At 37.4% G+C, this 12,500-nt stretch overlaps 2 protein-coding genes across 7 annotated transcripts in view; one reads left to right on the forward strand and one right to left on the reverse strand.

Moving 5' to 3' along the window:
- LOC113802302 (uncharacterized) overlaps window positions 1-148 on the forward strand; it is a 13,632-nt gene extending 13,484 nt beyond the window's left edge. Inside the window, exon 8 of the mRNA XM_070143197.1 lies at window positions 1-148. This exon is cut by the window's left edge and continues 690 nt beyond it. The gene's annotated coding sequence lies outside the window, so the exon portion shown is untranslated.
- A 4,382-nt stretch (window positions 149-4,530) lies between these two features.
- Window positions 4,531-12,500, reverse strand: part of LOC113802307 (serine/arginine-rich splicing factor 7) — an 8,624-nt gene continuing 654 nt past the window's right edge. Inside the window, exons 2-5 of one of the 6 annotated variants that reach the window (XM_070143199.1) lie at window positions 8,281-8,495; window positions 6,557-6,712; window positions 5,052-5,303; window positions 4,531-4,886 (exon numbers count right to left, since the gene is read on the reverse strand). In XM_070143199.1, the coding sequence (XP_069999300.1) occupies window positions 4,817-4,886; window positions 5,052-5,303; window positions 6,557-6,712; window positions 8,281-8,477 (675 nt within the window). In that variant the 5' untranslated portion in view covers window positions 8,478-8,495 and the 3' untranslated portion in view covers window positions 4,531-4,816. Of the gene's footprint in view, window positions 4,896-5,047; window positions 5,304-6,532; window positions 6,713-8,280; window positions 8,496-12,500 lie in introns of all 6 variants that reach the window. The other 5 variants (XM_027352863.2, XM_070143201.1, XM_070143198.1 and 2 more) reach the window with 5 other exon arrangements.

The raw sequence follows: 12,500 nt of genomic DNA on the forward strand, positions 1-12,500 counted from the left end.
CAAGGTGAACTCCTTGCACGTGGTATGGGGAATTGCATGAAGCACGTATGTTTTAATTAATCTATATCTATTTAATACAGACTTCGAACTTATAAATTATTTTTATCACATATACGAAACTCAATGGAAGTAAAAACTTATAGTTGTATATTAGTTTTCCTTGTCCTACAACGCGTTATTTGAATGAATTTGATGGATCACAAACAGCTGCAGTAAAAAAGAAATGTTTGGAAATGAAATGGTGTACATATGATAGCACTTCAAGGGCAGATTAATCTTAACATTCGTATAAAAACTGCGGTTTCAATAATCTTAACACTCACAACGTATAGAAAACTCATTCCCGATACAAATCAGTTTTGTCAAAATATAACAATGACTTTCTTCATAACCACTCCTTTATTTAGCTGTGATAACATAATAAACACCAAACAATATATATCCGCGCCTTTGAACCTGCTATGGTGGTTAGATAAAAGTTGCCAGCCTCATATTTAGATCTGAATTCTTGAAAATTAATTTGTGATTGAAAAGGCGACTTTAGGGAGAGGTCGATGTAAGTCTAACACATTTCACATTTAAGATGCGTAGAAAATTAGCACAGGACGTGGGATACGTGTATGTAATACGTATATATATATATATATATATATATATATATATATATATATATATATATATATATATATATATATATATATATATATATATATATTGTGTGTGTGTATATATATATCATATATTATATAATAACATGCCCCACCCCCACACGATTAGCAACTTGACAGTCGCACGTCAGAAAGCACACGCAGAGGTCGGCCATGCCATGTTTCATCTCTCCCGTATACAGTGCACACCACATTCAAATTTAATAAATAATGTCATCTGCTTTATCCTAAATCATATGAAAAGGTCTATATCTATACTCTGCATACATGTTTAACCAGACCAACTCACTGCCAACATTACCTCTTCAGACGTTTAAACCTCACTCACACTAGCAGCTATCGCCCCTAACAAGCAAATTCTGCTAGGCAATTTGGTGACAATTATCTCTACGCGGTGTCGGTGACCAACCTTTTGTAATCAGTGCTTGCAGGTGGTTTCAGTGAGGTATGGCCATTACCTGGTGACTTCCTTCGATCGTCTTTGTTTTTTTTTTTAATTACTCAAGCAAGTATATGCTCAGGAACACATGTTGAGGCCCATCCACACGGTCGGCAGTTTGCCTGTTGAGTTACAACTTGTACGCATGGCCATACCAGCAAAATGCTCCAGCTGATGTTCCGAAACCAGCAAACTGTCTGGTAGTGTACCTTCAATGTAAGCACAAATTATAGTGCCTATAGTAAAGCTTTACACAAACAAATTTATATAATTTGCATTGTTAACATTAGCTTCTAAACAAGCCCTGTCCAGTCCTAGCTCATGGCAGCCTTTGCCTGGTTAAACGCCGTGTAGACAATAGTACGTGGATTGGCTTTTACCAGCTAAACTGTTGACAACCTGCCTTCAACATAATCAACGCAGATGGAAGGGGAGGTGGGAGGGGCCACTGCATGTGCTTACATATTACTCTCTAAACATATCAAATCCATTGGTTTGAAAGGTTATGATGTATAATAATGTTGGGAAGAACGTCTTGTACGACACTGAAGCTGCAACCACATTTTGGTAACCTATGATAATACCGCATACTAATATTTATCAGAGCTCGTTTAGACACGAACCTTTGACATTCTGAAGTGGAATGAGCTTTTATTTTGGAGAATTATAAAACCGCTAAAGTGTCACCGACTGCCTGTTATATTGAATGGTATAGTTTCCTGTATGTTTTCTCTCACTAGTTATAAATTAATTCAATTTGGAAATAACAGTATGTTAACATAAAACCAATAAAAGTTACCAGGCAGGCCTAAGGTGCCCATTACTATAATTCAATAAAAGTTAAGTAATCAATGGGGAGCGCTAAAATTAGTTTAAAATCATGTCCAAAAGAAGCAATGCCGTGCGGGCCAATGTTGTTCCAAATCACACGTTTAGAATGCGAGTTAATATGACCGATTTCAAGGATGATCGGTTTCTATCAACCATGTTTTGACACTTGCACTCCTTAGCTATCAAAACTTTAATCACTTGCTCCAGAAATCTTTCAGGTTCTCTGTAATTTACTGCAGTAAGCACCAACTGTTGGTCTGAGTTCCAAGCCAGAACATGGAAGTAATTTAATTACACTTTTGAATTTCAATGTCTTGCTTACTCGAAGATTCACACCATTACAAATACTTCTATATACGGCTAGATGATACTCTACATCTTATATTTATCAGTCACCCCAGGCATCATGTGTATTAGATAAAAAAAAAAAAATCTTATAGCATGTCTAGTAATTCCAGCCCATTTACTCCATTCTTAACAATGTAATCGAACCTTATCTTCTACCTCAATACGGTCTTCAAAGGTTACTTGCTTGCCATGCTGTTATTCATTTTTTTCCGTTTCGTTTGTTTTCCATATATCCTTTTGCTATCGTTCAGAAACACACCACTAGTTACTATTTCTTAACTGAAATAACTTTTTTATCCATCTAGTCAGCAGCAGGACATCATATCCACTTTCCCGATTTTTAAAATAGCTGAACAAGGACATGACAAGTCTCTATCATGAACCATGTTAAATCTTTTATTAGGTTGAATAGAAACCGATTATCCTTGACACAGTTTATTTGCTGCACAAGTAAATCTCGCGTGTCGCTTCTGAGCCTCCTTTCTCCAAGATGCCTCTCCCAAAACAAAAAAACAACCATAATGCCTTTATAAAACATGAGAGCATTGAAATATAATACCTATACAAGTGTCAACCCCTTGTATACCATTTATACAAGATCATTAAAAAGAAACAACAAAATATAAGGACAATGTGAACTTTACATCGGTGGCGGGTGATGATTTCAGTCTCCTTTAAATTTCCCATATTGGAAAAGTAATGGAAGAAGAATCCAAAATAAAGTCCAATGCAAGATTTCGATGACGAATAGTGTTCCTTTTCTGTCCAAGGTCTATGTAAGAATTTTAGTTATCACAAAAAAAAATATTACCTGAAGGGGTTTTAATAAAATACATTATATAATTTCCTATCCATTTAACACATTTAATGGCGACTAAAAAAAAATATTGTTGTACATAATTTCGGTATTTAATAACCAGAAAAAAAATATATTCTTATACATCATTTAAGGTACTTAATAACCAAAGTGATATCAGGTTTGGAAAATCCCATTTAACAAATTATATAGTTACAATCGATTTAAAAAAAATTATGATTGACTTTGGAACCAAATATTCACTACTTTTACAGAAATGCATGTTTTATATATGTACTGTTTACACCTATCACACTGCATATGTAAAATACTATATGAAAGTTATTTTTATTGTGGACATTCTCCAAATCTTGTAGTCTATTATCCATGACAAAAGAAAATTATCTTAAACCTGGTTTCCACTAAACAACCTGCCCAAGCTACCTCCAACTCATCTCATTTTGATTACCTTACAATTCTACTTTCCCCGGCTCTAATGCAATGTCTTGTACTGATAAAGCTTAAAGATTACATTATATAGTTATTCATTGTCCATCAAAATATTTATCAGGACCTGAGTACAGAACACAGGGTCCCGTAGTTCCCTGAATAGCATGGTCGATGGAGCTCCAAGGACCTAACAATGAATTGCACACTGAATCACAAGTGATTATAAATGTAGAAACAATTTTTAAGATATAAATTAAAGACTAAATATACAAAAATTACCCATTTCATTTCATGTTGAACTTAAAAGAAGGCAAGAAAAATAGAGGTTAGAGCTTTTGTAAATAGAAACAAGCATTTTTTTGCTCATATATCATTACTTAATTTTGACTAGACAAGTTCTGATTATTTACAATAAATTCAAGTTTTGACAATTTTTTATTGAACTTATACCAATTCTACTATTCACCTTTTATTTTCAAATACATTTCTAATGACTGATAATTGTTAATTATACAGGTATCAAATATCAACAGTACTTTATCACACAGTTTTAAGTGTACAATTCAACATGTATTACAGAACTGGCTTAATTATTCTTGGAAATGCTAACTTGCCTTCAAATTAGAAGCAAATCCCACTAGTTTCCCTAGTATATTTACGTAATCATGGTCTAAACTGCAAAAAGGTTTGATTAATGTGTATTACGCAGGATAAAATACCATACATGTGCAAGGGTAATTATTAAGAGTTTAGTTCCTGAAACCCACCCACTCTTAGTGATGACTCGTCAGTTTTAAAGCAAATTCTGCATCACATAACGGTACTGGTGACTTAATGTGCTACATGTTTTACAAAACTATCTTTTTCAATATGATGTACAAGTGATTATTTCTTTAATAGTGTGAGGTCTGTTAACTGCTATTAAAAAACCTATTTTTACAATATGGAATCGGTTACTTTGCCTCAAGTTAATCAATGAAGGTAAACTAAACTCAAACTTCTAAAATTTATTTTATTAGTAAACCATACATTTGGAAAATCATTTGAAACAAATGTTGGAATGTAACCAACTTTTACTGACCACAATAAAAATAAGGATCATACTTTATTCAAAAAGGAATATTCCATTTCACAAAGCATATTTTTTGTTTCTTCCTAAATCAAAAATGGGCCACATGTTATAGGCTAAGTCTTGCATTATAATAACTGCAAGTCAACATACATCTAACATACCCAGTACAAAACTGAAAAAATGTGTTCCAATCCTTATAGAGGTCTTTCAGGTCATTCATCCTTGCCGTCATCAACCTTGGGGCTGCCGTTCTGTTGTGGGGTCCGCGAACGGCTTCGATCTCTGAAAGTACTGCTCACCATTAATGTTCTTTACCATTCCACAATCATCCAATGTCAGTATAATGACTGTAATAAAATATTGCTTACTGATGTCCTGGGTTTTCCATAATTAAATTGAGGTGATGTGGTGTAAAAACCGTACGAGAAGTAATGGATCTTTACCTACCCCTTGTCATCCCGAGAGAGCGATCGTTCCCTGTCACGGTCCCTGTCTCTCGATATGGATCTCGACCTGGACCTCTCACGTGTGCGGCTGCGGTCCCTTGTGCGTGACCGTGATCGGGATCTGTCTCTGGAGCGGCTTCTGTCCCTAGAGCGCGAGCGATCCCTGGTTCTGCTCCTCGAACGGTCACGGGTGCGGGACCTGGAGCGTGTGTATGATCTCCTCCTCCTGGGCGTGCGGCTCCGGCTACGCGACCTGTTTCATGAGAAAACCTTCAGTATTTGCAGGAGCAGCAATGCCACTTCGACTGTGCAAATCTAATCCTTAGAGTTCTTGGGATGATGGTACGGCTGCTAACATCCATGCCCCCACATTGATCCTAACGCAAGATTTCTGCCATGCACGTACTTCGGGACAGGATGTTGGGGACGGGCTGATCTTGACGTGTGCTCAACTTATAGGCATGATAAGCACTGCTAGTTTACACCCTTAACCCATCCTCAACTCTTTATGGTCAACCTGAAACATTTAGCTTCCATTTCTACCCGTCTCCTGCGCAAAGCGGAAAGAAGCCAACCCATACTCTCGGGTGACCATAAATCAGATTTGCACAAACTTACACCTTCTGGGGATCTCTTATTCAATTACTTACATGAACTGCCTCTGGCTGAAAATGATTGATGGAACAAAAAGAATTAAGGGGACTAGAGGTAACTGAGTAAGTAACACTACCTAAGTAAAATAACAACCAGGAATTAAATTTTACACCAGTAAGCTTACTGTGCCTCTGTCAAGAGTCATGAATCTCGGAAGAGAGTTGTCTGAAGGTCTGACGTTCGATCACGTAGGTAGGGTCATGTAACTGCGATGTTTAACCTGCGTTGAACGCTCATGTAACTGCGATGTTCAAGGAGAGCACGAGAGAGGTCTACGCTGACTGACTGGCAGGCAGTAAGCTTTACAAATGAGGCCATGAAGTTCAAGGTGTGGCCAGAAGGTCAAATTCAAGTCGGAGTGCGTTGATCACAATCGACAGAGCGCCGATCTTTGACTACTCGAGGTTTGGGAATGGGGATCTCAGCCGTGTTGCCTACAAAATATGAGTGTTCTGTCAATAGCAGTTTCACTAATTGATCATCCCTTAGTTTTATTTGTTTAAACTTTCTTCTTTTTTTTTAAGTAGACCACACAAGACAAGTCCACATGACAGGGCTATGGCAGAGATTAAGCTTCACAGAAAAAACTCTCAAAGAAATCTCTTGAATGGAGAAAAAAAGAATAAAAAATAAAAATAAAAAAATGAATATAAAAAATAAAAATAAAACATGGAAGCAGCACCACTTTAGTCATGATCAACAAGAACCAGGTGAACTTGAGCTGATACTGGCCTCCCATCAAAACACTGCTTACTGAACAAAGCTCAGGATTTGAGGATGTGTCGTGCAATAACCACCTCTTATGCCACTCGGTTGCGTGACAATTACCTTGAACCGTAACGCCGGCTGTACCTATGGCAATCCCGTGCATAATGACCCCGCTCGCCGCACTCATAACATCGGTCATCTGGGTGGAAGGGTCGACCTCGGCGTGGTGGAGGCCCCCGGAATCTGCTGCGTGACTTCCCCGTTGATAGCTCTACTCTCACACGTCGCCCGCAGATGGTTCTGGAAGGAAGGAACAAAAGGGGTTAGTTTGGAAGCTAATTTTAACTAAGCACCAAAAGAAATCTAGAACTCTTCTCAGGATGAAGAACTAGGTTTAAAACAATTTGCAAGAAAAGAATATGGGGTCAAAGCTTGTTTTAAGTCTAACCAATACAAAGTTCATGATTTCCAAAATACCAAATGAAGAAAATTCCTGGCCAAGCCTGTATATCCTAAATCCTGGAGAAAAAACTAATGTTATTACTGCACAAAAAATGCATTCTGATTTATAACAAAAATTGCTTTACTCTGCGATACACTGCACACACAAACACACAAACACAGACTTGCATACCACTTTATTGACTTTCTGACAGAATGCATAGTTGCCACACCTACAGAAAAACCTTCACGGACTCCTAAATATCAACAACCCAAAATAGAAGAGTAACATTTGATCCCTACATATAACCTGCTCAAACTTTACACAAGAATAAAAACCAGAGTTATGTCTAATGGTAACCATTTTGAAGAAAATTGAAATGTTATACTTGACAATCTAGCCCTTTACAATCCACTCTGGAATTCAGTTAAAACTGGCTGACTCGTGGTTTAAAAGGGCAGATCTTTGGCAACAACAACAACAAAGTTTATCCAGCACTAGAGCCAAGGCAGACATCTCTCACAAGTTCTCATAGATGACTATCTTCGCTTGGGAGGCAGAAGAGGGATGAGAATTGAAACTGTGCCACAACAAATAAGAAATCTTCATTGTGCATTCAAGACATCAACAGAATTTCGATCTCACAATAAAGTGGTTCAATACACATGTGAAAGGCTTTAAAGATGTACACATGGTGGGAGTCCCTATCACAAGAGAACACTTGCAAAATATTTAAGAATATGCCACACACACCAACAGCTGGATTCCAAATTCACAACCAACTACCTAGATAACAAAATTGCATGCTATAGTGTCAAGAATCAATCAAGAACATTTCTTACATCAGAGCAAAACTTAGACAAGGCAAGAAATTTATATCAAATCTACTAATATTTTCCAAGAAGAGTTACTTGAGAAGCTTGTGTGAACTGCTCAATGTATGCCTAAAAAGAAAAAAAGAAAAAAAGAAAATGTCATTTTACCAATTTCCATATTTTAAGGATCTTGCTAATCTTGAAAATTATCTACATTACACTTTAAAAATCAAGTATGGTAATCTTCAGAGCCTTCCTTAAATGACTTGAACATTTAAAAGGCTCAATTCTGTCTTTTCCTTAACTATTTTTCCATGTGTTTCTGCTCTTAACCTGCCTTATCCTATACTTATTATCATTCCTAACACCCTAAAATGCCAGTTCTTTTACCTAATGAAATGCCATGGGATGGAAGGGAACGGCAGTAAAGGTGTTGACCCCTAAAAGCTGCATTCCAACAACCTAACTATTGTGCCCAGCTGCATAACGGCATCAAACCTTACTGGTTTGTGATATAGTAACTAAACGGCTAATCTTCTAGAAATTACTGATGCCATAGGAAACCTGTGACTAAATCCATTTAAAATGATAGTCAGACCTCAAACTCTTACCTTCCGTCTAGTCCCCTGACAGCATCCTCTGCATCTCGCATGTCCTCAAACTCAACGAAGGCAAATCCAGGGGGGTTGCGTGCCACCCATACATTTCTGAGGGGGCCATAGTAGGAGAAGGCTTCCTCTAGCTCTTGTTTGGATGCCCCTGACCCAAGGTCCCCCACATACACCTTACAATCTAGTGTTGAAGGCATCTTGGGCCCCCGCACAACCTGAAATATAAAATGCAAAAGTTTAGTAACTGGTAAAAAGGGCAAAGGGCCAAAGGTAATCTGGTGTAAGTGAAAATAAAACATGTTTGTGTAAATTCTGTGATCAGTTTCAAGAGCCAGGATCCCTGGTTGAAATGGCTCTAATCCATATTGTAAATAGTAATGATAGTTGCTTCATCAACTTAAATGGGATTTTTCTATATTTGAAACAGTCTATGGAACATCAGTGCATCAGTTTTGGAAAGCTTGCAGTTAGAAAGAAAAAAAGTCCCCAGGGTTTAAGCATGCTGGCGCATGCTTAAACCCTGTGTTGAGTTTAACTTTGTAAGATTAAGTTGTAGTATGATATTCAAATGCTCATTATGGGTATGCTACTTCAGTGCACCAAGTTTTCTAACTTCCATACAGTTATTTACATCATATAGAACAAACTTGCTTTATAATGTAGCTTGTGTTGACCTATAATATAAGGTCCATAACTTCAAAGTTGGGATATGGCTAAAAACTATTTATAGATTATTTAAATCTTTGCATATATGAAGGGCAGTAACAATAGCAGCAAATAGAACTAGTGGCAATTCTTTACAGTATGATGCATTTCTCCGAGATGGTATCCCAAACGCCACAACATAATTTATAGTTGATATTATTGAATGTGGGCACTGGCCATCTGGCCAATGGTTGAAACTGCTAGCCCCCATAAATGCTGTAGATCACCCAAAAATTGTATACGAATGTGGTATGGCAATTCATCAGCAAACTTATGGCTAAATTTATATTTGAAGCTGCTTTTAATTTAAAATGAGTGCATTTGCAGTAATATGATGCATATTCATTTAGTAATTATATGACAGATACATGACAAATTTTCTAAATACTTAATTGCAATAAACTTAACTACCAAGACAGTTCTGCTGTCACCTTATCTTACTTTAGAATTTCCTACACCTGAAACTTTGATCATAAGTTTACCTAATCCAGAGGTTTCATTAACTGCTCAGCCTTTCACTGACTGTTAAAGTTAGAACTGCAAGGTTAAAAAATAATGGCCATAATAGTAAACAGTAGGATGCAAGTCAAATTTTTTGGCATTTGTTACCAAGAGTGACACCTTCCAGACTATCCCAAAACCAGAGTATCACAAAAACCAGCAAACCCAAACATGACCTTTTTTATCTTCTATTTATTCCCTAGACAGGATGACAAGCCCCTCCCCCCTACCTCCCTTTATTGGCACTTTCTGCCATCTAGAACAGTAGACAATCTTTACAGTATGGACACACCAAGTTAGGGCAAATCAATATGAAATTCTTTAACAGGACAAAGAGTTGGCAGTTGTAGGTACAAGTAATAATCAGCAGACACAGAATTGCTACAAATAATGGAAAAAGATAACGGAAGGGTGGGGAGGACAGTCTCTGACGATGTGACCATACTGTAAAGAATTACCCAACAGACATTAAGAATTCTAGCTTTGTGAGGGTGTTGTGGACTTAAGCCTCAGAGTTGTGTTGTTCAGCGGGTATTTTGGTCATTATGTGGGAAATAGGAGGCTGCAGCAACTGTACTGGTGTTATATATAACCGGTAAATTTACAGTGGTTAACAATTACAGCATAAAAAAAAGTGCATGACGTTAAGACTTCATCTATGGAATATTGAAAATGAAGGATACAAGACAAAAGAGAAGACTGACCCATCTTTTTCAAAGTTGTTCGCCATGCTGACATTGCAAATGTAAACAAAATCATGACCACAACTCATTGCTGTGCTCTCAAGTAGATCATGTATTACTACATGCTTGCCAAATGTGTATTTGGCTAATTTTTAGTGTGCTTTTACACATTTATACTTTTACGTCTTTTCTTAATGTTAATATACTTCATTTAAATGTGTTAAGATTTATCTATAGACTTAATAGAATTAAGTGCGCATCATGCATTTAACACTCATTCGCCAGCTGCCAGATTTGACAGCTCACTGGCCGTTCAGTGACAGAACTCTGGTGAGAAATGGGTTTCCAGTAGTGCCTATTCTGGGATATTATGACTATACAGTGACAACAAAGAAATAGACTTTAGTAACCATCCTAGTTTAATATTCGAGGTTAAATGCCGGAAAGTTATCAAAATCAAATCAATCCAGATAAAAAGCAAACGAAAGTTTGATGTTTCAAGATACTGCGGTATTTGGTTTATAATTTTATGGTGTGAACACCTATTTTGCCATACACAAGATTAAGAGACTGTTTCCCGGGGAGGTGTTGAGTGTTCCCCTCGGAAAGTGCCCAAAGGGCACACCTACTCATGGCAGCTTAAAAACTTATATTAGGCTGGTCTATTGGTCAGTATATTTTTAGGGGTTTGGAGTGTGTAAATTCCCTTAGATTTGCCAAAGGTTGGTTGGGCTCTCAGTTTCTGCATTTTGGCACGTCAGTCCTTAGAATTTCAAAGCTGATGGGTACGTCTAGAATTTCATTGGTTAGAGAGTTTGCGCTAATTTTATGCATTTATGTTCATTATTCTTATTTAAGTCTATTTTACCCCATAATTTTCCTGATATACTTCATGACCTCCCCTGCTATTGGGATTTATCACAAGACTGTCAGCTGTGATTGCTACAGAAATGTTTGTCATACTTGTTCTCGTCACACAAGAATAAATCTGACAATATTAACAGTTGTTTGGGAAGTCCTGATTGTCAAACAGTAAAATAATGTACCCCAAACCCTTCTAATGTGATAAAAATAAAGTGACCCACAATACACCGATTGCGAAGGAAAATTGACAGTTCGGCCTAACGTTTATTTACATCAGATATAGCTCTTTCTTGCCTTACATACACACTGAGGTGACGAGAATGTATCCTGGGGGGTGTTGGGGGGCAGAGCCACCCATCAACACTCCCCTTGGGCAGGCCTGAAGGGCACACCTAGTTACGACACTAAGTTGTTAGTTTAGGTTGGGTTATGGGGCAGGACTTTTTTGGGCTTGGAGGGTATAAAATCATGTAGATTTTGCTGAAAGAAGGGTTGGATTCCCAGAGAGTTTTTGTATTTTGGCACATCGGTGCATAGACTTTCAAAGGTGTTGGAAATGTCCATAAAATTTCATTGGCCAATTCTTAGCCTGTTTTGGGCTAGTTTTACGCATTTCTATTCGCTATTCTTATTTACGTCTATTTTACCTCATAATTCATGCCCTTCCCTGCTATCGGGACAACACATCAAGATCGTCGACTGTGATTACTACAGAAGTTATCATTCATTCTTGTCATATGAGAATAATTCTGATATAAATATTGTCTGGGAAGTCCCAATAGTCAGAATCGAAAAAAAAACCTCAGGGACTACCCCTGGATCCCTACCCGGTGTCGGTATTTCCCTATCAGGGGCTCCGCCCATTAGTCGCAACCTATTTTCTAAAATTTTGCCTGTGAATTATTTCACAAATTAGCAAGTTTTTTTTGTTTTTTTTTCTATTTATCATAATGCCATTATATATTCCTGTAAATGTACACCAAAGTATTGTGTTGCACATACACCTCATTATCAACCTCCAAAAGTAGTACAAATGAAGTGACCTTTTGCTCATTGTTCTTTTCTGGCAAATTTTACCTTTTGCTATGAGGCTGCAGGAAAAACTAAACCCCAGATCAAAACAAGCGTCCGCTAAACCTCCCTCTCGCCAACACACGGGATGGAAGACTTGATCTTTGCCCGAGTGCTGATGGCATGCAGGCCGTGGGTGAAGGCTGAGTCCCTGTGGGTATCTCATGAACTATATCCATCACATACCTCATATTTATAATAAATTGTGAGCCAATTAATAAAAATATATTGTTAACCATTCCCCCATGGTAACAATTGACCAAAAGGGAAGAAAAATTGGTTTCCACAGCACTTTGTACCCTAAGCTGTAACAAATCAGAAATATCAAGCACGCGATTCCATTCCTAAAACTGAAAAATATTCTAAACCGAAGAAGAACAGGTTCCAGAGAGGCTG

This window comes from Penaeus vannamei, chromosome 30 (genome assembly GCF_042767895.1).
Source record: "Penaeus vannamei isolate JL-2024 chromosome 30, ASM4276789v1, whole genome shotgun sequence".
In the NCBI taxonomy this organism is placed as follows: Eukaryota; Metazoa; Arthropoda; class Malacostraca; order Decapoda; family Penaeidae; genus Penaeus; species Penaeus vannamei.